The sequence below is a fragment of the Salvelinus namaycush genome, chromosome 15 (genome assembly GCF_016432855.1).
Source record: "Salvelinus namaycush isolate Seneca chromosome 15, SaNama_1.0, whole genome shotgun sequence".
In the NCBI taxonomy this organism is placed as follows: Eukaryota; Metazoa; Chordata; class Actinopteri; order Salmoniformes; family Salmonidae; genus Salvelinus; species Salvelinus namaycush.
The window spans coordinates 12,398,982-12,426,952 of record NC_052321.1 but is presented as its reverse complement, the minus strand read 5'-3'; the positions used below and the strand labels follow the sequence as shown (position 1 = coordinate 12,426,952).

The window sequence follows — 27,971 nt, the reverse complement described above, 5'->3', positions numbered from 1 at the left end:
CCCTTAGCTGTGGTATATTGGCCATATACCACAAACCCCAGAAGTGCCTTACTGCTATAATAAACTGGTTACCAATGTAATTAGAACAGTAAAAATAAATGTTTTGTCATACTCGTGGTATACGGTCTAATATACCATGGCTGTCGACCAATCAGCATTCAGAGTTCGAACCACCCAGTTTATAATAAAAAAGAATGCGCCGTTTCCATTAAGTATCATCAAGTACTCTGCTTGCTAGAGAACTGTGAACTGTTTTAGGGTGAGCGCTGACGAAGGCCAAAATCAACGTCCTTTTCAAATGTCTGAAATCGACGGCTCTTTCTTGACTAGCCTGTGTATTTAATATGTGGCGTAGCTTGTGTAAATCTGTCACCTGTTAAAGGTGTGTATGACGTAGCTTGTGTAAATCTGTCACCTGTTAAAGCTGTGTATGACGTAGCTTGTGTAAATCTGTCACCTGTTAAAGGTGTGTATGACGTAGCTTGTGTAAATCTGTCACCGGTTAAAGCTGTGTATGACGTAGCTTGTGTAAATCTGTCACCTGTTAAAGGTGTGTATGACGTAGCTTGTGTAAATCTGTCACCTGTTAAAGGTGTGTATGACGTAGCTTGTGTAAATCTGTCACCTGTTAAAGGTGTGTATGACGTAGCTTGTGTAAATCTGTCACCTGTTAAAGCTGTGTATGACGTAGCTTGTGTAAATCTGTCACCTGTTAAAGGTGTGTATGACGTAGCTTGTGTAAATCTGTCACCTGTTAAAGGTGTGTATGACGTAGCTTGTGTAAATCTGTCACCTGTTAAAGCTGTGTATGACGTAGCTTGTGTAAATCTGTCACCTGTTAAAGGTGTGTATGACGTAGCTTGTTTAAATATGTCACCTGTTAAAGCTGTGTATGACGTAGCTTGTGTAAATCTGTCACCTGTTAAAGGTGTGTATGACGTAGCTTGTGTAAATCTGTCACCTGTTAAAGCTGTGTATGACGTAGCTTGTGTAAATCTGTCACCTGTTAAAGGTGTGTATGACGTAGCTTGTGTAAATCTGTCACCTGTTAAAGCTGTGTATGACGTAGCTTGTGTAAATCTGTCACCTGTTAAAGGTGTGTGTGACGTAGCTTGTGTAAATCTGTCACCTGTTAAAGGTGTGTGTGGCATCCCTCTCTCTGCATCTCCACAGCAGACCAGGGTATCCTCTATGACTGTACTGCCGCAGCACTGGGACCTGTAGGCGTCATGGAGCAGCCCTCCACAGCACAGTTGCCCCCCTAACGGGGAGTAAGGCACCCGCCCACAGCAAGCGTCACCCACCCCCACCGACACACGCCCCTGTCCCGGGTCAGGACAACACACCTCACCTGGGGGAGAGGAGGAGGAGGAAAAGGAGGAGGAGGAGCAGTAATCTGTTAGTTTGTTTTGTTGGTAAGGTAAGAAAACATTGTGATTAAGTTTCAAACACTGTAAACAGTTTATTTCCCAAAACATTTTGAAGAGAAGTGAAACTGAAACAGATGGAAACGATATATATGGTTTTCTTGTGAGGCAGAACACGAACAACTATAGATTTTGCTAAATGATGTCCTATGGGTACTCACCAGTCGCCACAGGAATGTAGTATCCACCACAGCATTGGTGATCCGGGAGAGGTAGGAGGAGCTTCCCACCACAGCACAGAGTGTGGGAGGAATTTGGTGAGGGCAGGTAACGCCCCTCACAGCACAGGTGTAGAGGTTTACTGGTGTAGACCACACCATCACAACACACCTGAAGAACACACACACACAAAGGAAGAATTAAAGAGAGCGAGAGAGAGAGAGAGAGAGAGAGAGAGAGAGAGAGAGAGAGAGAGAGAGAGAGAGAGAGAGAGAGAGAGAGAGGGAGACAGAGGACTCAGAGAGAAAGAGAGAGGGGGTGAGGGAAGAGAGAGATAGACACAGAGAGAGGGGGGGGGGGGAGAGAGTTAATTAGCTGTGTACAACATGCCCTGCTCCGTCCACCTGTGTTCAGGTTGAGTATATAAAATGGCCGCTGTGTGTACAGCTCTTGTTCTACACGACGGGCCTGTGCCTCTATAATGACTCGACTGTATTATGGTATAACGTGTGTGTCCTTGGGTACGCCTGGGTTCTTTTGTCTTCATCATCATGGTGTGTGTGTGTGTATGTCTGTGTGTGTGTGTCGCAAGATTCCCGCGCTGAGGGGACAAACGTATGGCGTATGGGTAGCTTGCCAAGTTGGCAGGCTTTCAATGACATGAGGATTGCAGCAATCGTCAGACGACAAGTTAATCTGTTTAATGAAAACAATCGCTGGGAGGAGGACAATGACTGTGTCTCCTGCATAAATAAAACTGTTTCAAACATCTGACTGTGTCTGTTGTGTTACTGCAGGAGAGCTTTACACCAGCCTTTCTCAAATACCAAGGGGCATTGTTTTGTTACATCCCTACACTTGCACACCTGGGCCCATATAAATAATACTTCTTAGCCTCTTACATGAGATGTACTTCTAAGTCGAATGATTCTGAGAAAATGTTCAGAATTATGATGTTTTCCTCCAAAGGATAATAATTGAACTAGTCAACTGGCTGTGCTAGTATTGGAGTGGAACACAAATGGGCTGCCCTATGTTTCCCTGTTACTCCAGAACCAGAGTTGAGTAAGGATTTCCAGTTTGTTTATTTGTCATATACAAATGATATACAGTACCAGTCAAAAGTTTGGACACACCTACTCATTCTAGGGTTTTTCTTTATTTTTACTATTTTCTACATTGTAGAATAATAGTGAAGACATCAAAACTATGAAATAACACATATGGAATCAAATAGTAACCAAAAAAGTGTTAAACAAATCAAAATATATTTTATATTTTCAATTCTTCAAAGTAGCCACTCTTTGCCTTGATTACAGCTTTGAACAATCTTGGCATTCTCTCAACCAGCTTCATGAGGAATGCTTTTCCAACAGTCTTGAAGGAGTTCCCACATATGCTGAGCACTTGATGTCTGCTTTTCCTTCAATCTGCGGTCCAATTCATCCCAAACCATCTCAATTGGGTTGAGGTCGGGTGATTGTGGAGGCCAGGTCATCTGATGCAGCACTCCATCACTCTCCTTCTTGGTCAAATAGCCCTTACACAGCCTGGAGGTGTTTTTGGGGTCATTGTCCAGTTGAAAAACAAATGATAGCTCCACTAAGCGCAAACCAGATGGAATGGCAAATCGCTGCAGAATGCTGTGGTAGCCACGCTGGTTAAGTGTGCCTTGAATTCTAAATAAATCACAGACAGCAAAGCACCCCCACACCATCACACCTCCTCCTCCATGCTTCACTGTGGGAAACACACTTGCGGAGATAATCTGTTCACCTACTCTGCGTCTCACAAAGGCACAGCGGTTGGAACAAAAAATCTCAAATTTGGACTCATCAGACCAAAGGACAGATTTCCACCGGTCTAATGTCCATTGCTTGTGTTTCTTGGCCCAATCAAGTCTCTTCTTCTTATTGGTGTCCTCTAGTAGTGGTTCTTTTGCAGCAATTCGACCATGAAGGCCTGATTCTCCTCTGAACAGTTAATATTGAGATGTGTCTGTTACTTGAACTCTGTGAAGCATTTATTTGGGCTGCAATTTCTGAGGCTGGTAACTCTAATGAACGTATCCTCTGCAGCAGAGGTAACTCTGGGTCTTCCTTTCCTGTGGCGGTCCTCATGAGAACCAGTTTCATCATAGCGTGGTTTTTGCGACTGCACTTGAAGAAACTGGAAAAATGTTCCGTATTGACTGACCTTCATGTCTTAAAGTAATGATGGACTGTTGTTTCTCTTTGCTTATTTGAGCTGTTCTTGCCATAATATGGACTTGGTCTTTTACCAAATAGGGCTATCTTCTGTTTACCACCCCTACCTTGTCATAACACAACTGATTGGCTCAAACGCATTAAGAAGGAAAGAAATTCCACAAATGAACTTTTAACAAGGCACACCTGTTAATTGAAATGCATTCTAGGTGAGAGAGAGAATGCCAAGAGTGTGCAAAGCTGTCATCAAGGCAAAGGGTGGGTAGTTTGAAGAATTTAAAAGTGTGTTTAACACTTTTTTGGTTACTACATGATTTCATATGTGTTATTTCATAGTTTTGATGTCTTCACTACTTTTCTACAATGAAGAAAATAGTCAAAATGAAGAAAAAAATCCTGGAATGAGTAGGTGTGTCCAAACTTTTGACTGGTACCCTACATGAAGGGAGTTACTATGTTACTACTATTATGTTATTATATTATATGGGCAACAACTTATTCTATGTGTAAAGAGAGTTACCTGTCTCTGAGGTTGGTAGCAGGACGCCCCACACACCCCCTGAGAGGCGGAGCACTGCAGGTAGGAGCATCTGACCTCTGACCCCTCACCCCCCTGGGTCACACTTGACCCCCACTCGGCCCCCCCACAGGGTCTCAGCATCTTCCTCCACACCTCGTAGCCTAGCATGATACCACAGGGCTGACCTGGAGAAGACCACTCCACCCTCACTGATCTGGAGGAGGGAAAGAGGGGGAGAGACAGAGAGAGAGAGAGCGTTAGGGGAGGAAGAGAGTGAAGTGGGAGAGGGAGGCCAAACAGAGGACCTATCAGGATTGAGTTGAAAAGCCACACATACCACCCAGTGTGGACTGCCCCGTCTCGAGCTACCTCAGTCAGTTATGGTGTCAGAGTGTTTTATACACTTCAAATATAGATTTTTCTATTTTTAACTACTGTACCTTTGGCAGATACTAACCATGAAAGAGACACACACACACACTTCTACTACTGCGTGTGTGTGTGTGTGTGTCTGTCTACTTGGGCATGTGTGTGCGCATGCGTGCGTGTGTAAACCAGCATGTGCGGTAATTGTCATATTTCAATCAAACCCTAAGCCGTACCACAATTCCCTCTCTCTCTCTCTCTTTCTCCTTCACTCTCTCTGTTTCTCCCACTCTTTCTCCGGGCCGGACGTAGCTTGCGTCAGAATTAATGAATTAACTATTGATTAAATTCCACTCTGGCAAATCTAGCGTGGCGAATGAATGAAGTGTTTGGGGCTCATGTAGGCCAGAGAGGGACATGTCAGGGCCATCGATCTGTGGTTAGTTTTCTACTGGGGCACACGTTACACACCTCCTGATTATGACAGGTAGAGAAAGGTAGAGACAGAGAGAGAGACAGAGAGAGACAGAGACAGAGACAGAGACAGAGACACAGAGACAGAGACAGAGACAGAGACACAGAGACAGAGACACAGAGACACAGAGACACAGAGACACAGAGACAGAGACAGAGACAGAGACAGAGAGAGAGAGAGAGAGAGAGAGAGAGAGAGAGAGAGAGAGAGAGAGAGAGAGAGAGAGAGAGAGAGAGAAAGAGAGAGAGGGAGAGAGAGAGAGGGGGAAAGGCTTCTGGCTTTGTCCACCATCACACACACATGCATTCCTGAACACGCAGACATATACACTTGCACACAAGCAAGCATGCACACACACACACACACTCACGCACAGAGGCTAACTCACCTGGGGCTGAGCACCTGTATGTGTGGAGGTGCTATGTCAGCAGGTAGATCCTCCACTGTAGTCACCTGAGTAGCGTTACTCTTTACACACCCATACACAGTACACACCTCCACCTGTAATACACAACAAAACACACACCCTCACCTTTTACATAAAAACACACAAAACAGTACACCATCAAAAACAGAAATCATTCAAACCTGTAGGAGGTGAGTGATTGTGTACTACAGTACCTTTATGTCATAGACGGTGAAGGGTAGCAGTCCTCCCAGTAAGTACGATCCTGATGTGTTATCAGCAGTAGCGTGTACAGTCCCGTCTAGATAGACAGAGTATTCAGTCACAGCTCCGTTAGGCTGTACAGGGGGAGACCACAGCACGCGCACTGTACTGCTGTTTACAGGAACCACCTCTGGAGGAAACACTCCCTCTGGCTCTGGGGAGGGACACACACAGGTTAAAACACCAGCTAAAAATCACTCTTTCTTTCTATCTATCTATGCCTTTCTCTCCCTCTTCATCTCTCTATCCCCTCCACATACTCAAAGAAAACAGATGACTGTGTGTGTGTGTGTGTGTGTGTGTGTGTGTGTGTGTGTGTGTGTGTGTGTGTGTGTGTGTGTGTGTGTGTGTGTGTGTGTGTGTGTGTGTGTGTGTGTGTGTGTGTGTGTGTGTAAACTCAGCAAAAAAAGAAACGTTCTCTCACTGTCAACAGCGTTTATTTTCAGCAAACTTAACATGTGTAAATATTTCTACGAACATAACACGATTCAACAACTGAGACATAAACTGAACAAGTTCCACAGACATGTGTCTAACAGAAATGTAATAATGTGTCCTTGAACAAAGGGGGGGTCAAAATCAAAAGTAACAGTCAGTATCTAGTGTGGCCACCAGCTGCATTAAGTACTGCAGTGCATCTCCTCCTCGTGGACTGCACCAGATTTGCCCGTTCTTGCTGTGAGATGTTACCCCACTCTTCCACCAAGGCACCTGCAATTTCCCAGACATTTCTGGGCGGAATGGCCCTAGCCCTCACGCTCCGATCCAACAGGTCCCAGACATGCTCAATGGGATTGAGATCCAGGCTCTTCGCTGGCCATGGCAGAACACTGACATTCCTGTCTTGCAGGAAATCACATACAGAACGAGCAGTATGGCTGGTGACATTGTCATGCTGGAGGATCATGTCAGGATGAGCCTGCAGGAAGGGTACATGAGGAACATGAGGTACATGAGGAAGGAGGATGTCTTCCCTGTAATGCACAGCATTGAGATTGCCTGCAATGACAACAAGCTCAGTCCGATGATGCTGTGACACACCGCCTCAGACCATGACGGACCCTCCATCTCCAATCCATCACGCTCCAGAGTACAGGCCTCGGTGTAACGCTCATACCTTCGACGATGACCGCAAATCCGACCATCACCCCTGATAAGACAAAACCGTGACTCGTCAATGAAGAGCACTTCTTGCCAGTCCTGTCTGGTCCAGCGACGGTGGGTTTGTGCCCATAGGCAACGTTGTTGCCGGTGATGTCTGGTGAGGACCTGCCTTACAACAGGCCTACAAGCCCTCAGCCCAGCGCCTCTCAGCCTATTGCGGACAGTCTGAGCACTGATGGAGGGATTGTGCGTTCCTGGTGTAACTCGGGCAGTTGTTGTTGCCATCCTGTACCTGTCCTGCAGGTGTGAAGTTCGGATGTACCGATCCTGTGCAGGTGTTGTTACACGTGTTCATTAATTGTTTATGGTTCATTGAAGAAGCATGGGAAACAGTGTTTAAACCCTTTACAATGAAGATCTGTGAAGTTATTTGGATTTTTACGAATTATCTTTGTAAGACATGTATGTATGTGTGTGTATGTGTGTGTATGTGTGTGTGTGTACATGTATACGTGTGTGTGCGTGTGTGTGAGAGAGAGAGAGAGAGAGAGAGAGAGAGAGAGAGAGAGAGAGAGAGAGAGAGAAAAAAAGTGTGTGTGTCCTAGGAGGCTGTAGTGGGAAATTGAATCCCTCCTGTAGATTGCGAGGACAAAGAGAGGCACAAGGCAGGGCCAGGGGGTTAACTGGGCTAGTCTCTCTGAAACCCAGTCCTGCTGTTACACACACTGAAGAGAGTAACTATTCCTACGCCAGCGCATACACAATTAAACCCTGTGTCTATCTAACTGACTGACGATTCACAGTGAAAATATTGCCACTTTCCCCGTGTAACGTTTATCCAATGATCATTATGATATCACACAGCCCAGCCCACAGAGCAGCGGCCCAGATAGATTGAGACAAAATGACTAACATCTCCAAACTATTCTTCTTAGTGGGAACACACTTTTAATTCCCTCCTAACACCCTGACCCAATTCATTCCCTCATAACACACTTACCCAATTCATTCCCTCCTAACACACTTACCCAAACCCAACCCAGTGCACTACATTTCACTTCCACGATAGCATTATCAACGCTAGACTTAACACCACACTCAACACCACACAGACAAACACATGAATGGAGGCACGCAGACACACATACACATAAAAACACACACACTCAAAATGTGCACCTGGCTTTTTAATTATCTGTGTGTATGCATTTGTGTGTGACTGTGTGTGTGTGTGTGTATAACAGTGGTTACAGATCTATGGCCTTACGGTAGTAGAATAATGTAATGGAAGGACCACTGGAGTTTCTAAGCTAAATGACGCGTGGCTCGCCTTTAGCAGCTAACAACTTTCTAATGTTTTTAATGCACTTTTTACTATGCTGATCTGATTAGGTGGAGAGAGAGACAGAGGGAGGGAGGGGGAGAGAGAGAGAGAGACAACACTTTATATAGACATAATATGACATTTGAAATGTCTTTATTCTTTTGGAACTTCTGTGAGTGTAATGTTTACTGTTCATTTTTATTGTTTATTGCACTTTTGTTTATTATCTAATTCACTTCCTTGGCAATGTAAACATATTTTTCCCATGCCAATAAAGCCCTTAAATTTAATTAAATCGAAATTGAATTGAAATTGAGAGGAGAGAAAGACATAGTTACAACACTGTATATAGACATAATATGACATTTGAAATGTCATTATTCTTTTGGAACTTCTGTGAGTGTAATGTTTACTGTTCATTTTTTATTGTTTATTTCACTTTTGTTTATTATCTATTTCATTGCTTTAGCCATGCCAATAAAGCCCCTTAAATTTAAATTGAAAAACTGAAAGAGAGAAAGATAAGAGAAAACCCACAGTACCTACAGAGATGGAGTCTTGATCTTGAGACACTGGAGACCATGGTCGTGGTCTGGGTCTACGCTAATGGTATTAAAGAACACTGTAGTCTTTGTAGTGTGAAGGGATCTGGCGTTTTAAATGGAAGCCAGATGGGCATGCAATGGTTCATGTTTAGGAAGATGATGTTTTAAGATGGTTGGCCTTTGTCTGGGTCTTCTTTTTCTACATTTAGGGCAACATTTTCCTGTCACAAAAATTAATGCGCTGTGAAATAAAGTTCCGTTCCGTTCTAAATAACGGGAGCTCCGATAGTGTATCGTAACTATCTTTGTACATGATGTTTCCGCCATCATTTCCTATGACCGAAAAGAGCTTCTGGACATCAGAATAGCTATCACTAACCTTGATTTAGATGAGGACTACTACATCAATGAGTCGGGGGCAAAGGACATATTGATTATTCCGAGCCAGGCCCAAATCCCCGACACTTGGAGGAGGCGGTGCTATAAAAGCCGGCGTGCGGGATAACAGATGAGACTACGTTGGAGAGTGGATAAACCTCCTCTTGCACGTTCTATTGGCGAATAAACTGGACGAGCTCCGTTCGAGACTACCAATGTGATCTGAAGAACTGTAAAGTCCTTTCATCAACATTTTTCGTCGCTGTCTATTTACCACCACAAACCGATGCTGACACTAAGACTGCACTCAACGACCTGTATAGGGCCATAAGCAAACAAGAACATGCTCACCCAGAGACAGCACTTCTAGAGGCCAGGGATTTTAATGCAGGAAAACTGCCATGTTTGCTAATGCCACCTGCGCAACTAGAGGCAAAAAAAACTTTACATCACCTTTACTCCACACACAGAGAAGCATACAAAGCTCTCCGTCGCCCTCCGTTTGGCAAATCTGACCATAACTATATCCTCCTGATTCATGTTCACAAGCAAAAACTCAAACAGGAAGTACACGCTCAATACGGAAGTGGTCAGGTGAAGCGAATGCTAAGCTACAGGACTGTTTCGCTAGCACAGACTGGAATATGTTCCGGGATTCATCCGATGGCATTGAGAAATGTATCACATCAGTCACTGGCTTCATTAATAAGTGCATTGACGACATCGCCCCCACAGTGACCGTGCGTACATATCCCAACCAGAATCCTGGATTATAGGCAACATCCACACTGAGCTAAAGGCTAGAGCTGCTGCTTTCAAGGAGCGGGACACTAATCCGGACGCTTATAAGAAATCCTGCTACGCCCTCAGACGAACCATTAAACAGGCAAAGCGTCAATAAAGGATGGAAACCTGCTACACCGACTCTGATGCTCGTCGGATATGGCAGGGCTTGCAAACGGATTACAAACCCAGCCGCGAGCTGTCCAGTGACGCAAGCCTACCAGACGAGCTAAATACCTTCTATGCTTGATTTGAGGAAAGCTGTTTTGGACGACTGCGTGATGACGCTCTCCGTAGCTGATATGAGTAAGACCTTTCAACAGGTTACTGTTTGGGCTGCAGGGGCAGTATTGAGTAGCCGGATAAAAGGTGCCCATTTCAAACGGCCTCGTACTCAATTCTTGCTCGTACAATATGCATATCATTATTACTATTGGATAGAAAACACTCTCTAGTTTCTAAAACCGTTTGAATTATATCTGTGAGTAAAACAGAACTCATTTTGCAGCAAACTTCCTGGCAGGAAGTGGAAAATCTGAAATCGATGCTCTGTTCTAGGGCCTGCCTATAAATGTCCTTGATATTTATTAGAATACATGCACTTCATACGTCTTCCACTAGATGTCGACAGGCAGTGAGAGAAGAAATGGAGTGTATAACTTGATCTGGGGTCGAATAAAAGCTCTCGGCATGACGTATCACCAGTTTCCTGTTTTCTGGAGAGCGCGTGAAGGGACCTGGTTTTGCCTTCTGATAAGCTGTCGTTATAGACGACTAATATCTCCGGCTTTGATTTTATTTGATACATGTGACAATATCATCGTAAAGTATGTTTTTTCAATATAGTTTTATTAGATTATTGAAATTTTTTCGGGACGTTAGGCGTGTTGCGTTGTGTGCCTTTGTTCAGGAAGGAGAGCTTCGCGCCACTTTGCTAGCTTTCCGTGCTAATTGACTGGAGAAGAGGACATTCTAAATCCAAACAACGATTGTTCCTGACAAAGGACCCCTTGTACAGCATTCTGATGAAAGATCATCAAAAGTAGGACCCATTTTATGATGCTATTTCATATATCTGTCGAACATGTGAAATAGTCGTTTGCGCCCAGATTTTGGGTACTCTCTCGCTATACCTAAGCTGGATGTCGTAATGAAGTTATTTTTAGAATTCTAACACGGCGATTGCATTAAGAACTAGTGTATCTATCATTTCCTATACAACATGTATTTTTTAGTAACGTTTATGTATAGTTATTTGGTCAGAATAGTTGAGTGCCATAAAAATATCCGCACATTCTGGGAAAAAGATGCTACGTTAGCACAATGTATAACCACTGATTTCAGCTCTAAATATGCACATTTTCGAACAAAACATAAGTGTATGTATAACCTGATGTTATAGGACTGTCATCTGATGAAGCTTATCAAGGTTAGTCAAAAATTATATATCTTTTGCTGGTTTATTCGCTATCGCTAACGTGCCTATTGCTATCGCTAACGTGCCTTGATGAATGAATGCGGTAGTGTGGTAGGCTATTGTAGTAAGCTAATATAATGCTATATTGTGTTTTCGCTGTAAAACACTTAAAAAATCGGAAATATTGGCTGGATTCACAAGATGTTTGTCTTTAATTTGCTATACACCATCGATTTTTCGATGGTTTCGAAATGTTTTATGATGAGTATTTAGGTATTTGACGTTGGTGTCTGTAATTACTCTGGCTGCTTCGGTCCTATTTGTGACGGTAGCTGTGATGGTAGCTGCAATGTAAAACTGATTTATACCTCAAATATGCACATTTTTCGAACAAAACATAGATTTATTGTATAACATGTTATAAGACTGTCATCTGATGAAGTTGTTTCTTGGTTAGTTTGGTTGGTTCTTGGTTAGTTAGGTTGGCTTTGTGCATGCTACCTGTGCTGTGAAAAATGTCTGTCCTTTTTTGTATTTGGTGGTGAAAAAAAAATCGGACATGTTGACTGGATTCACAAGATGTGTATCTTTCATTTGCTGTATTGGACTTGTTAATGTGTGAAAGTTAAATATTTCTAAAAAATATATTTTGAATTTCGCGCCCTGCACTTGAAGTGGCTGTTGTCATATTGTGCCCGGCTTCGGGCTTGCAGCCCAAAGATGTTAAGGGCCAACAAGGCCAATTAAGGGAGGGATGGTAGGGTTAAGGGGAAATAATATAGAATAAATAAATGGGCCTCCTGAGTGGCGCAGCAGTCTAAGGCACTGCATCTCAGTGCTAGAGGCGTCACTAGAGATCCTGGTTCGATCCCGGGTTGTATCACAACCGGCCGCGATTGGGAATCCCATAGGGCGGCACACAATTGGCCCAACGTTAGGGGAGGGTTTGGCCGGGGTAGGCCGTCATTGTAAACAACAATTTGTTCTTAACTGACTTGCTTAGTGAAATAAATATATTATATTTACCCCAACATATATGGGGGATTGGAAATGATTCAGATAGTCACAATCTATCTGCAATATTAAAGCTGATCTACCCCCCCCCATCATCAAGATAGCTGACGACATGATGGTGGTAGGCCTGATCACCGACGACGGTGACACAGGCTATAGGGAGGAAGTCAGAGACCAGTGTAGCGCCAGGACAACAACGTCAGCAAGATTGATCGTGGACTACAGGAAATGGAGTGTCGAGAACGCCCCCATTCACATCGACTGGGCTGTAGTGGAGCGTGTTGAGAGTTTTAAGTTCCTTAGTGTCAACAACACTAAGGACCTATCATGGTCCAAACACACCAACACAGTCATGACGAGGGCACGACAACCCCTCTTCACCTTCAGGAGGCTGAAAATATTTGGCATGGGCCCTCAGATCCTCAAAAACTTGTCAGCGGAAGACCCTAAAAATTGTCAAAGACTGCAGCCACCCAAACTCATAGATTGTTCTCTAAGCTACCGAACGGCAAGCTCTACCGGAGTGCCAAGTGTGGGAACAAAATGCTCCTGAACAACTTCTACCCCCAAGCCATAAGAATGCTGAACAGTTCATTAAAAGGCTACCCTGACTATTTACATTGACCCCCTTTTTTTCAGACTGGCTCTATGCACACTCACTGGACTCCACACACACTCACACGTACTACACTATCCACACACACACACACACTACATACGCTCACACACACACACAAAACACACACACATGCATATTGACACCAAACTTTTGATCGCAAGAGGTTGGGTCCTGGTGTGGGGCTTGTTTGTTTAGTTTTTTTAATTTAAAGGTTTTCTATGCATTTTTCAGAATGTATAGAATTCTATTTATTTACTACTACAAGTACAACATAGATATTAAGGTCTATTTGCAGGTGAAATTGTTGAATAGAGAACCTTCCAATAGTCTTGGTCGTGTCATGGTCTTGGTCTACGTGTGGTTCTAGAGGGGTTAGGTCTTGCTCTGGGTGTGGTTCTAGAGGGGTTAGGTCTGGCTCTGAGTGTGGTTCTAGAGGGGTTAGGTCTTGCTCTGGGTGTGGTTCTAGAGGGGTTAAGTCTTGCTCTGGGTGTGGTTCTAGAGGAGTTAGTCTTGGTCTGGGTGTGGTTCTAGAGGGGTTAGGTCTTGGTCTGGGTGTGGTTCTAGAGGGGTTAGGTCTTGGTCTGGGTGTGGTTCTATAGGGGTTATGTCTTGCTCTGGGTGTGGCTCTATAGGGGTTATGTCTTGCTCTGGGTGTGGTTCTAGAGGGGTTAGGTCTTGCTCTGGGTGTGGTTCTAGAGGGGTTAGGTCTTGGTCTGGGTGTGGTTCTAGAGGGGTTAGGTCTTGCTCTGGGTGTGGTTCTAGAGGGGTTAAGTCTTGCTCTGGGTGTGGTTCTAGAGGAGTTAGTCTTGGTCTGGGTGTGGTTCTAGAGGGGTTAGGTCTTGGTCTGGGTGTGGTTCTATAGGGGTTATGTCTTGCTCTGGGTGTGGCTCTATAGGGGTTATGTCTTGCTCTGGGTGTGGTTCTAGAGGGGTTAGGTCTTGCTCTGGGTGTGGTTCTAGAGGGGTTAGGTCTTGGTCTGGGTGTGGTTCTAGAGGGGTTAGGTCTTGGTCTGGGTGTGGGTGTGGTTCTAGAGGGGTCAGGTCTTGCTCTGGGTGTGGTTCTAGAGGGGTTAGGTCTTGGTCTGGGTGTGGTTCTAGAGGGGTTAAGTCGTGGTGGTGGTGTTGTTGTGGTTCTAGAGGGGTTAGGTATTGGTCTGGGTGTGGTTCTAGAGGGGTTACGTTGTGGTGATGGTGGTGTTGTTGTGGTTCCAGAGGGGTTAAGTCATGGTGTGGTGTTGTGGTTCTAGAGGGGTTAGGTCTTGGTCTGGGTGTGGTTCTAGAGAAGTTAAGTTGTTGTGGGGGTGTTGTTGTGGTTCTAGATGGGTTAGGTCTTGGTCTGGGTGTGGTTCTAGAGGGGTTAAGTCGTGGTGGTGGTGTTGTTGTGGTTCTAGAGGGTTTAGGTCTTGGTCTGGGTGTGGTTCTAGAAGGGTTAAGTTGTGGTGGGGGTGTGGTTCTAGAGGGGTTAGTTCTTGGGCTGGGTGTGGTTCTAGAGGGATTAAGTTGTGGTGGTGGTGTTGTTGTGGTTCTAGAGGAGTTAGGTCTTGGTCTGGGTGTGGTTTTAGAGGGGTTAGTTCTTGGTCTGGGTGTGGTTCTAGAGGGGTTAAGTTGTGGTGGTGGTGTTGTTGTGGTTCTAGAGGGGTTAGGTCTTGGTCTGGGTGTGGTTCTAGATGGGTTAAGTCGTGGTGGTGGTGTTGTGGTTCTAGAGAGGTTAGGTCTTGGTCAGGGTGTGGTTCTATATGGGTTAAGTCGTGGTGGTGGTGTGGTTCTAGAGGGGTTAGGTCTTGGTCTGGGTGTGGTTCTAGAGGGGTTAATTCGTGGTGGTGGTGTTGTTGTGGTTCTAGAGGGGTTAGGTCTTGGTCTGGGTGTGGTTCTATAGGGGTTAAGTTGTGGTGGTGTTGTTGTGGTTCTAGATGGGTTAAGTCATGGTGGTGTTGTTGTGGTTCTAGAGGGGTTAAGTCATGGTGGTGTTGTTATGGTTCTAGAGGGTTTTTGTCATGGTGGTGTTGTTGTGGTTCTAGAGGGTTTTTGTCATGGTGGTGTTGTTGTGGTTCTAGAGGGGTTAAGTCATGGTGGTGTTGTTATGGTTCTAGAGGGGTTAATTTGTGGTGTTGTTGTTGTGGTTCTAGAGGGGTTAGGTCTTGGTGGTGGTGTTGTGGTTCTAGAGGGGTTAAGTTGTGGTATTGTTGTTGTGGTTCTATAGGGGTTAGGTCTTGGTGGTGGTGTTGTGGTTCTAGAGGGGTTAGGTCTTGGTGGTGGTGTTGTGGTTCTAGAGGGGTTAAGTCGTGTTGTGTTGTTGTGGTTCTAGAGGGGTTGGGTCTTGGTGTAGATGTAGTTGGTGATAAACTGGGTCTTGGTGTAGATATGGTTCCTTCTGGGTTGAGCCTTGGCCAAGAAGGGGGTTTTGAGAGTTCTGGTCTGGTTCTGGATATGGTAACTAAAGGATATGTTATTGGCATGGATGTGGTTCTTGAGGTTTCTAGTCTTGAACTAGATGTGGTCCCTAAGGGGTGGAGTCTTGGTCTAGATGTGGTTCCTAAGGGGTGGAATCTTGGTCTAGATGTGGTTCTCAAGAGTTCTAGTCTTGGTCTAGATGTGGTTCCTAAGGGGTGGAGTCTTGGTCTAGATGGGATTCTCAAGGGTTCTAGTCTTGGTATTGGTCTGGATGTAGGATTCCAGGGGCCTGGTCTTGGTCTCGGTTTCCATGGCTCCGGTGTTGACTCCATCTCTGCAGGTTAGGGGCTGGAGGATTGATTCTAATACCCCACCAACTCTATTAGCACTGACCAGCACCCTGCCTCCTCCCACCCCACCCTGCTCTTGGTGAGTTTGGGAAACCCTGCTCTTGATGAGTTTGGGAAACCCTGCTCTTGGTGAGTTTGGGAAACCCTGTTCTAGGTGAGTTTGGGAAACCCTGCTCTTGGTGAGTTTGGGAAACCCTGTTCTAGGTGAGTTTGGGAAACCCTGCTCTAGGTGAGTTTGGGAAACCCTGCTCTAGGTGAGTTTGGGAAACCCTGCTCTAGGTGAGTTTGGGAAACCCTGCTCTAGGTGAGTTTGGGAAACCCTGCCCTAGGTGAGTTTGGGAAACCCTGCTCTAGGTGAGTTTGGCAAACCCTGCTCTAGGTGAGTTTGGGAAACCCTGCTCTAGGTGAGTTTGGGGGGGGTGCTGGTCAGAGCTAATAGGGTTGGTGTGGTATTAGAATCACTGGGACCTTCTATTGATCTGGGACCTGCTATTTCACAATACACTCCAACACATTTCACAACACCACCCATCCACAGCACGCACACACACTCTTCTCACCTCCATCTTCAGTAGTACAGTTGACCTCGGTATTAGAAGTGTTGTAAGCCCCATTGGACACCTGCAGGGAAACCCTGTAGCGCGTGTTGGGCTGCAGGTCACCTATCACCGTGGAATCGACCCCAGGAAGGAAGGTCAGAGTTTGTCTGAGGTGAGAGGATTCGACCCTGAGGGTGTAGAGTTCCACCTCACCCTGGAGATCCTGTAGAGCTGAGGGGTGGAGAGAGACAGTTGACGGAAAACTCATTGTCATAATCAACATTTGGCGTCTGGTAGCCTAGCATTTAAGAGCGTTGGGCCAGTAACCGTAAGGTTGCTGGTACGAATCCCTGAGCCGACTAGGTGATAAATATGTAGATGTGCAATTGAGTAAGGCACTTAATCCTAATTGCTCCTGTAAATCGCTCTGGATAAGAGCGTCTGCTAAATTACTAAAATATAAAATGTAACATGACAATATGGAAAAGGTTCCTAGAACAGCATAGTAGTCTCGTCCTACCCTACTGAATAAGGTTCCTAGAACAGCATAGTAGTCTCGTCCTACCCTACTGAATAAGGTCCTGTTTATGTGAATAACAGTTCTAGTTCAGACTGTCATGGCAGTATTATATATGGCACTAAAATATAGCTTCTTACAGGGTTCTGTCCAGCTGATGTGTATGGATGTATGGTCGATGGTCTGGACAGACAGAGAGGGCGGGTGGAGGGGTACTCCTGCCAGGGTAACACCCGTAGCCAGCTGTCCTGTAGAGTAGCCCACGTCATTATAGACCAGTAACTGGTACTGGTACCATGTGAACCTACATCGTCAAAATGAACCAAGCAAAGGTTAGACAACACACACTTGCATTCAGGCACATACAAAGACACGCACACATGCAGTCACACACACATACTGTACCAAAATACATCCTGTTTCAAAAGTGGTGCAATATCTAGGCTAATACAAAACAATAACTAGCAACAAGGGCTAACACGAATTTCAACGGCAATCGATTATATTTCCACTATGAACAATCTAGGCCAGCACAGCAGTGAAAGTCCAGAAAACTGCTTAAACTGCTTATGTATCTAAAAGTGTCTAACTTGAAGCTAGAGTAAACGTCAGTAGTGGAGAGAGAAGCCTTTTAGCAAGCACAGGGACAAAATCAGCTGCTGCCGAGTGCCAGCCAGAGATTAGCACGAAATAATTAAATTATTTGAATATTTGCTTAATGTATCTTTGAGCGGCATTAAAAGATGGCATCGGAGCGCGAAACAGCTCTGTACACAGTGGCGGCGGTTTGCTCTAAAGCTAATTTTGGTAATCTCACCTGCTAAGGCCTTTATCTTGGTGAAACAATTTGTCTCCGGCGTAAACATTGAACCAGCGATGGAGATCTGCCGGGGGCTGCGTGGCCAGCGGCTGGCGGCTTTTACGTCTGAGCAGCTCGTATCTGAGGACCACACCAAACACACGGATAATCACACACACATACACACACAAACACAGTCTATTTCCCTCTATCCCTCTATTCTCTTTCTCTCTCTGTCTCTCTCTTTCCACCCCTCTCTGTCTCTTTCTCTGTAACTCTATCCCTCTATTCTTTTTCTCTCTCTGTCTCTCTCTTTCCACCCCTCTCTGTCTCTTTCTCTGTAACTCTATCCCTCTATTCTTTTTCTCTCTCTGTCTCTCTTTCCACCCCTCTCTGTCTCTTTCTCTGTAACTCTATCCCTCTATTCTATTTCTCTCTCTGTCTCTCTCTTTCCACCCCTCTGTCTCTTTCTCTGTAACTCTATCCCTCTATTCTCTTTCTCTCTCTGTCTCTCTCTTTCCACCCCTCTCTGTCTCTTTCTCTGTAACTCTATCCCTCTATTCTTTTTCTCTCTCTGTCTCTCTTTCCACCCCTCTCTGTCTCTTTCTCTGTAACTCTATCCCTCTATTCTATTTCTCTCTCTGTCTCTCTCTTTCCACCCCTCTGTCTCTTTCTCTGTAACTCTATCCCTCTATTCTCTTTCTCTCTCTGTCTCTCTCTTTCCACCCCTCTCTGTCTCTTTCTCTGTAACTCTATCCCTCTATCACTCTTTCTTTCTTCTGCAGTCTCTCTCTCTCCCTCTCTATTCTCTAATTCCTGTGGTGTTAGTGTTATTCACTCTCACAGTGATGTTAATGTGAGCTGCAATCAGAAGGGCAGGCCTTAATTCCAGCTTTCATAAACCAACTTAAACAAACACACTGATCTGAGCTGTGGAGGGGAAAGTACTCATGAATTGTAATGGTTTACCATGAAAACAGACTGTTATTTAGCTCCTAATCGTGACGAGAACAGAGTAGGAACTAAAGTGGTAAATACTCACACACACAGATAACGAGCTAGATAATTAACACTCATGTTAACGCAAGTCTCTGTCTGGTTCAGTGAAGAGTGTGTGAGACTATTCAGAGTAATACTGATATGGATGTTGGATGCTAGTGCTACGTAGATGTTGGATGCTAATGCTGTGTAGATGTTGGATACTAGTGCTACGTAGATGTTGGATGCTAGTGCTACGTAGATGTTGGATGCTAGTGCTGTGTAGATGTTGGATACTAGTGCTACGTAGATGTTGGATGCTAGTGCTACGTAGATGTTGGATGCTAATGCTACGTAGATGTTGGATGCTAGTGCTGTGTAGATGCTGGATGCTAGTGCTACGTAGATGTTGGATACTAGTGCTACGTAGATGTTGGATGCTAGTGCTACGTAGATGTTGGATACTAGTGCTATGTAGATGTTGGATACTAGTGCTACGTAGATGTTGGATGCTAGTGCTACGTAGATGTTGGATGCTAGTGCTACGTAGATGTTGGATACTAGTGCTACGTAGATGTTGGATGCTAGTGCTCCGTAGATGTTGGATGCTAATGCTGTGTAGATGTTGGATACTAGTGCTATGTAGATGTTGGATACTAGTGCTACGTAGATGTTGGATGCTAGTGCTACGTAGATGTTGGATACTAGTGCTACGTAGATGTTGGATGCTAGTGCTACGTAGATGTTGGATGCTAGTGCTCCGTAGATGTTGGATGCTAGTGCTCCGTAGATGTTGGATGCTAGTGCTACGTAGATGCTGGATGCTAGTGCTACGTAGATGTTGGATGCTAGTGCTACGTAGATGTTGGATGCTAGTGCTGTGTAGATGCTGGATGCTAGTGCTACGTAGATGTTGGATGCTAGTGCTCCGTAGATGTTGGATGCTAATGCTGTGTAGATGCTGGATGCTAGTGCTACGTAGATGCTGGATGCTAGTGCTACGTAGATGTTGGATGCTAGTGCTACGTAGATGTTGGATGCTATTGCTACGTAGATGTTGGATACTAGTGCTACGTAGATGTTGGATGCTAGTGCTCCGTAGATGTTGGATGCTAATGCTGTGTAGATGCTGGATGCTAGTGCTACGTAGATGTTGGATACTAGTGCTACGTAGATGTTGGATGCTAGTGCTACGTAGATGTTGGATGCTAGTGCTACGTAGATGTTGGATACTAGTGCTACGTAGATGTTGGATGCTAGTGCTCCGTAGATGTTGGATGCTAATGCTGTGTAGATGCTGGATGCTAGTGCTACGTAGATGCTGGATGCTAGTGCTACGTAGATGTTGGATGCTAGTGCTACGTAGATGTTGGATGCTAGTGCTGTGTAGATGTTGGATGCTAGTGCTACGTAGATGTTGGATGCTAGTGCTACGTAGAAGTTGGATGCTAAGCTATGTAGATGTTGGATGCTAGTGCTATATAGATGTTGGATGCTAGTGCTACGTAGAAGTTGGATGCTAAGCTATGCAGATGTTGGATGTTAGTGCTATGTCTGATCTTAGCATACTGGGGCTCAGCTACAGCAGCTGCTTGAACTCTAACTGACCATCATCTACTTTACAACCTGACACACATTTACACACAGATTTACCTTTCTGCATATTATTTGTGTTGTGTATCTCTATCTCACAACTAGAACCCTGGGTTTCCCTAAACTAAGTGGCCTGGTAATAATACAACATTTACCTGAGGTTAGGTCCGTTGGGCCTGTCAGGAGGTTGCCAGGATACGGCCAGGAAGGACTCACTGATGGCCACCACTGCCAGTGGTGCCAGGTCCTGGGGGATTGTGGGTAGTGTAGTAACGGCAGTGGGCAGGCTCTCTGTGCAACCCCCAATAAGGCCACCCCCGGAGGAGCAGGCCAGGACGGTGACCAAGTAGTCAGTGTAGGGCACCAGGTCTGTTACCGTGACGGTGAGGTTGGACAGGTCGTCGTGGGATACGCGCGGGTCGGGAAGGCGGATCTCATAGCGGTCGATCACTCCGTTAGCAATGACAGGAGGGGACCACATGACCTGAGGAGAGAGGGAGGGAGGCACACACAAACACACACAGACACGCACACAAACACACACAGACACACACACAAACACACACAGACACACACACAAACACACACAGACACGCACACAAACACACACAGACACACACACAAACACACACAGACACACACACAAACACACACAGACACACACACACAGACACGCACACAAACACACACAGACACACACACAAACACACACAGACACACACACACAGACACGCACACAAACACACACAGACACACACACAAACACACACAGACACACACACACAGACACGCACACAAACACACACAGACACACACACAAACACACACGCACACAAACACATACACACACACAAACACACACAGACACGCACACAAACACACACGCACAAAGTCATGTGGATATTCTCAATTCTTACCAGGGAAACACTGAAGGCTATGCAATCAACTGACATCATCTCTCCCAGAGTGCAGTGCAGAGGTGCAAGTGGCCGAGGGAGGCCTGTGATTGGCAGTTCAGAATGTTATGTGCTTTAGAACACTTTTAGATGGATGAGTTCCAGGAAGTGAGGTTGTACTGTACAGTGTGTGCGTGTGTGCAAACAGCGCATGTGTGTGTGCTTGAGCATGCCTACGTGTGTATGTATGTATGGGAATGAAATGCTTGTGTGTGTGCGTACAGCTCTGCACCGTGCAGAAAGAGAGAGAGACACCCTGACATTGACCTGAGTGGCAGATTCCCTTCAACATATTTAAAACAGATTTCATCCTTGCAGGCCAACATGCTAAAATAATGAAACCGCAGTAATGGAATTGTTATATACAAAAACTACAGCATGTTGCCTAGCTAGTGCTGCCTGCGTGTGATTTTGTCAGCATTTCAGGGAATTAAAAAGGCTAACAATGTGTGGAATTGCTGTGCAGCTCAAAGCGGAGTTTGTAGAGACATAGTGTGTGATTAGGAAGAGGAATTCAACTGCTCTGATTTTTGGTAAATAGGTGAGAAAATTAGTTAATGGTGTGACCCGTAACACACACACACACATATACACAGACATTTACACACACACATGCATAGGGTGGGGTGGCGTTAGGTAGCTCATTTGCCAGAGTGCGGGTGCTCACGGATGTCATTTCCAGATTGAATGCCCTGATGTAATCTATGGATGGTGGAGATCAGAGAGGAGAGAGATAGAGGCCTGGGACTGACAGGTACAGGAAAGGGCTATTCACAAACACACACACACACACACACCACCTATAAGTAAGGGCTCAGGGCTGTGTGTGTGTGTGTGTCTGTGTGTGTGTTTGGCGTGTGTGTGTGTGTGTGTGTGTGTGTGTGTGTGTGTGTGTGTGTGTGTGTGTGTGTGTGTGTGTGTGTGTGTGTGTGTGTGTGTGTGTGTGTGTATATGTCCATGTGTGCGTTTGGCGTGTGTGTGTGTGTGTGTGTGTGTGTGTGTGTGTGTGTGTGTGTGTGTGTGTGTGTGTGTGTGTGTGTGTATGTGTGTGTGTGTGTGTGTGTGTGTGTGTGTGTGCATGTGTGCGTTTGGCGTGTGTGTGTGTGTATGTGCATGTGTGCGTTTGGCGTGTGTGTGTGTGTATGTGCATGTGTGCGTTTGGCGTGTGTGTGTGTGTGTGTGTGTGTGTGTGTGTGTGTGTGTGTGTGTGTGTGTGTGTATGTGCATGTGTGCGTTTGGCGTGTGTGTGTGTATGTGCATGTGTGCGTTTGGCGTGTGTGTGTGCGTGATGGCCTTCACTTCCCTTTCCTTCAATTTCTAAATAACTAGGAAAACACAGGAATAAAAAACAAAAAAAACAAAGCTTAGCTGAAAAAGAAGTAACAAATCACCACTAGCTGTGAATAAACACACCAAACACTAGACTGCAGGAAGCCCCAGTGATTGCTAAGACAACCAGACAAAACACACTGAGACCATTGAACCAGTCTGTTGGTAAATAAATAAACTGCTGAATAAACTGCTAAATATGCAAATAGCAGAACCAGTCTTAGCGTCTTACATGTGTAACTCTTCTCACCTCGTTAGCCATGTAAACGCAGCTGTTAACAAATTAATGAAATAGTCTGAAAAAACAACAACAAATAGAAGTCAGGGTTGGGGGAAATGAATTATTCAAACTAGTTTATGTAAATAGCGTCTTTGTTTGAAGTCACCAGCACTTCAGTCTGTGTTTCTGGCACTTTCTCAAGACTAGAGGAAGAGACAGAGAAGTGTGTGTGTGTGTGTGTGTGTGTGTGTGTGTGTGTGTGTGTGTGTGTGTGTGTGTGTGTGTGTGTGTTTGTGTGTGTACGTGTGGACCCCCTGTGCGTGTGTGTGTGTGTGTGTGGAGTCTGTGGGTGTATTGGTACAAAGAGGACCGCTAAGCTGCAAAGCCTGTTTGGTGACATGAATTCCCCCTGAATGGTGTTTGTCAGGCAGCAAGGCCCTGGTAGCTAGGCCTCTCTCTCTCTCTCTGGAGACCCCTCTATTCAACCAGCAGGCACACTGCTAGGGTTTATACCACCTTAAAACACTGATAGCACCCTGGATGGAATTACTCATGTTCTGGGAAGAAGCTGTATTGTTCTTAGTAAAGTACCAGAGGAGGTAGGATTGAGGTAAAGGCAAGCTTAGTCTGAGATGTATATAGTAATCATGAATGGAAAATAGTTGGATTCTCAGCTTCCAGTATGATTTTAAAGAGAGAGGCAGACGGGAACAAGAAAGAGAAAGAAAGGAAAGAGAAAGAGAAAGAGAGAGAGATCAGTAGATGGAGAGAGCAGTTGTGCTGGTATCTGATACGTATTCATTCCATGCTTCCTGACAACAAATTGCAATTTAATACAGAGCGAGAGAGAGAGTTATACCTGGGTCTCAGTGAACACGATTGTTTTTTTGCATTACCACAGTCAGACATAAACAGGAAACGTGTAATTGTGCTGAACCAGGAAGAAACACTAAGAAACAAATGACCTCTGACCCCTAAAGCATCGTGACGACAGGGTTGTGTCTGAAATGATGACAGGAATTAGCATTTTCATACAGTTAGCATTAGTGCAGGGGCGTGTGCATATGAATGTATGTGTGCATGAGTGTGTGTGTGGGCGGGACGTGATGGGTTCATTTAGATGTCTTCATTCATACTCAGCTAGAGTCTTGTTAATATGGCCGACAGGAAGGAATTCACTACAGACAGGGTCGTGACCCTGCCTACTTCCTGAAGGGGACCTTGAGTTTAGTGACTGTCTGAAACACCGTTTTGTAAGTGTGTGTGTGCATTTTGTAAGTGTGTGTGTGCATTTTGTAAGTGTGTGTGTGTGTGTGTCCGTTTTGTAAGTGTGTGTGTGTGCGTTTTGTAAGTGTGTGTGTGTGTGTGTGTGTGTGTGCGTTTTGTAAGTGTGTGTGTGTGCGTTATATGAGAGCGAGAGAGCTCAGGGAGGGAACTGTTCAAAATGACTAAACACAATATAAGCATGAATACCAATATGACATTGGTCTATGTACTCTAGTGTTTCAAAGAATGTCTACCACAACTTGAGGTACATACATCTTATTGGCTGGTTAGCTGAGACATGGTCTGTTATTGGCTTAGTAACAGCACCAAAACCCAAACTAAAGTCACAACACCCACACCTCCACACAACCACCAACCTGCAGTGAGTCCGGTCCCAGCACATCTACCCGTGGTGGGACTAGACCGGCAGGGCGAGAGGGTCTGGTGGTGATGTTAGCCCAGGCACTAGTGTTAGATCCAGCCTGTGTGCTGGCCACTAGGCGGTACTGGTAGGAGGTCCAGGGGCTGAGGGCTGAGGAGTGGTCCAGATAGGAGAGGGGAGGAGGGGACGGGGGAAGTCTGACCACTGTAGATACCTGCTGGGTGCCTCTCACACTCCTCTCCACCACCCATCTACAAACACATGGATAGGAATTAGAATTATTATAAAACATGTAATATGCAAATCTAGACAGGAAGAGAACACAGATGGAAACTGAAATTCATAACATTTTCGGTTGTAGTTCATTTAAATATTCCCTATATAGTGCACTCTGTTTTACTATGTTTCACTCTGTTTTATTATGTTTCACTCTGTTTCACTCTGTTTTATTATGTTTCACTCTGTTTTATTATGTTTCACTCTGTTTTATTATGTTTCACTCTGTTTTATTATGTTTCACTCTGTTTTATTATGTTTCACTCTGTTTTACTATGTTTCACTCTGTTTTACTATGTTTCACTCTGTTTTATTATGTTTCACTCTGTTTTATTATGTTTCACTCTGTTTTACTATGTTTCACTCTGTTTTACTATGTTTCACTCTGTTTTACTATGTTTCACTCTGTTTTACTATGTTTCACTCTGTTTTATTATGTTTCACTCTGTTTTATTATGTTTCACTCTGTTTTATTATGTTTCACTCTGTTTCACTATGTTTCACTCTGTTTTATTATGTTTCACTCTGTTTCACTCTGTTTTATTATGTTTCACTCTGTTTTATTATGTTTCACTATGTTTCACTCTGTTTTATTATGTTTCACTCTGTTTCACTCTGTTTTATTATGTTTCACTCTGTTTTATTATGTTTCACTCTGTTTCACTCTGTTTCACTCTGTTTTATTATGTTTCACTCTGTTTTATTATGTTTCACTCTGTTTTATTATGTTTCACTCTGTTTCACTCTGTTTTATTATGTTTCACTCTGTTTTATTATGTTTCACTCTGTTTCACTCTGTTTTATTATGTTTCACTCTGTTTCACTATGTTTTATTATGTTTCACTCTGTTTTATTATGTTTCACTCTGTTTTATTATGTTTCACTCTGTTTTATTATGTTTCACTCTGTTTTATTATGTTTCACTCTGTTTTATTATGTTTCACTCTGTTTTATTATGTTTCACTCTGTTTTATTATGTTTCACTCTGTTTTATTATGTTTCACTCTGTTTCACTCTGTTTTATTATGTTTCACTCTGTTTTATTATGTTTCACTCTGTTTTATTATGTTTCACTCTGTTTTATTATGTTTCACTCTGTTTTATTATGTTTCACTCTGTTTTATTATGTTTTATTCTGTTTTACTATGTTTCACTCTGTTTTATTATGTTTCACTCTGTTTTATTATGTTTCACTCTGTTTTATTATGTTTCACTCTGTTTTATTATGTTTCACTCTGTTTTATTATGTTTCACTCTGTTTTATTATGTTTCACTCTGTTTTATTATGTTTTATTCTGTTTTACTATGTTTTATTCTGTTTTACTATGTTTCACTCTGTTTTATTATGTTTCACTCTGTTTTATTATGTTTCACTCTGTTTTATTATGTTTCACTCTGTTTTATTATGTTTCACTCTGTTTTATTATGTTTCACTCTGTTTTATTATGTTTCACTCTGTTTCACTCTGTTTTATTATGTTTCACTCTGTTTTATTATGTTTCACTCTGTTTTATTATGTTTCACTCTGTTTTATTATGTTTCACTCTGTTTTATTATGTTTCACTCTGTTTTATTATGTTTTATTCTGTTTTACTATGTTTTATTCTGTTTTACTATGTTTCACTCTGTTTTATTATGTTTCACTCTGTTTTATTATGTTTCACTCTGTTTTATTATGTTTCACTCTGTTTTATTATGTTTCACTCTGTTTTATTATGTTTCACTCTGTTTTATTATGTTTTATTCTGTTTTACTATGTTTTATTCTGTTTTACTATGTTTCACTCTGTTTTATTATGTTTCACTCTGTTTTATTATGTTTCACTCTGTTTTATTATGTTTCACTCTGTTTTATTATGTTTCACTCTGTTTCACTCTGTTTTATTATGTTTCACTCTGTTTTATTATGTTTCACTCTGTTTTATTATGTTTCACTCTGTTTTATTATGTTTCACTCTGTTTTATTATGTTTCACTCTGTTTTATTATGTTTCACTCTGTTTTATTATGTTTCACTCTGTTTTATTATGTTTCACTCTGTTTCACTCTGTTTTATTATGTTTCACTCTGTTTCACTATGTTTTATTATGTTTCACTCTGTTTTATTATGTTTCACTCTGTTTTATTATGTTTCACTCTGTTTTATTATGTTTCACTCTGTTTTATTATGTTTCACTCTGTTTTATTATGTTTCACTCTGTTTTATTATGTTTCACTCTGTTTCACTCTGTTTTATTATGTTTCACTCTGTTTTATTATGTTTCACTCTGTTTTATTATGTTTCACTCTGTTTCACTCTGTTTTATTATGTTTCACTCTGTTTTATTATGTTTCACTCTGTTTTATTATGTTTCACTCTGTTTTATTATGTTTCACTCTGTTTTATTCTGTTTTACTATGTTTTATTCTGTTTTACTATGTTTCACTCTGTTTTATTATGTTTCACTCTGTTTTATTATGTTTCACTCTGTTTTACTATGTTTCACTCTGTTTTATTATGTTTCACTCTGTTTTATTATGTTTCACTCTGTTTTACTATGTTTCACTCTGTTTCACTCTGTTTTATTATGTTTCACTCTGTTTTATTATGTTTCACTCTGTTTTATTATGTTTCACTCTGTTTTATTATGTTTCACTCTGTTTTATTATGTTTCACTCTGTTTTACTATGTTTCACTCTGTTTTATTATGTTTCACTCTGTTTTATTATGTTTCACTCTGTTTTACTATGTTTCACTCTGTTTCACTCTGTTTTATTATGTTTCACTCTGTTTTATTATGTTTCACTCTGTTTTATTATGTTTCACTCTGTTTTATTATGTTTCACTCTGTTTTATTATGTTTCACTCTGTTTCACTCTGTTTTATTATGTTTCACTCTGTTTCACTATGTTTTATTATGTTTCACTCTGTTTTATTATGTTTCACTCTGTTTTATTATGTTTCACTCTGTTTTATTATGTTTCACTCTGTTTTATTATGTTTCACTCTGTTTTATTATGTTTCACTCTGTTTTATTATGTTTCACTCTGTTTCACTCTGTTTTATTATGTTTCACTCTGTTTTATTATGTTTCACTCTGTTTTATTATGTTTCACTCTGTTTCACTCTGTTTTATTATGTTTCACTCTGTTTTATTATGTTTCACTCTGTTTTATTATGTTTCACTCTGTTTTATTATGTTTCACTCTGTTTTATTATGTTTCACTCTGTTTTATTCTGTTTTACTATGTTTTATTCTGTTTTACTATGTTTCACTCTGTTTTATTATGTTTCACTCTGTTTTATTATGTTTCACTCTGTTTCACTCTGTTTTATTATGTTTCACTCTGTTTTATTATGTTTCACTCTGTTTTATTATGTTTCACTCTG

General features: G+C 42.9%; 1 protein-coding gene across 1 annotated transcript in view; it reads right to left on the bottom strand.

Annotated features, from left to right (window-relative positions):
• The window catches only part of LOC120059766 (usherin-like), a 221,759-nt gene that overhangs the window by 112,293 nt on the left and 81,495 nt on the right, over positions 1-27,971 (bottom strand). Inside the window, exons 6-15 of the mRNA XM_039008819.1 lie at positions 24,323-24,578; positions 20,330-20,658; positions 17,622-17,744; positions 16,945-17,108; positions 16,309-16,518; positions 5,776-5,978; positions 5,543-5,655; positions 4,314-4,527; positions 1,589-1,757; positions 1,130-1,351 (exon numbers count right to left, since the gene is read on the bottom strand). Coding sequence (XP_038864747.1) covers positions 1,130-1,351; positions 1,589-1,757; positions 4,314-4,527; positions 5,543-5,655; positions 5,776-5,978; positions 16,309-16,518; positions 16,945-17,108; positions 17,622-17,744; positions 20,330-20,658; positions 24,323-24,578 — 2,003 coding nt within the window. The remainder of the gene's footprint in view (positions 1-1,129; positions 1,352-1,588; positions 1,758-4,313; positions 4,528-5,542; positions 5,656-5,775; positions 5,979-16,308; positions 16,519-16,944; positions 17,109-17,621; positions 17,745-20,329; positions 20,659-24,322; positions 24,579-27,971) is intronic.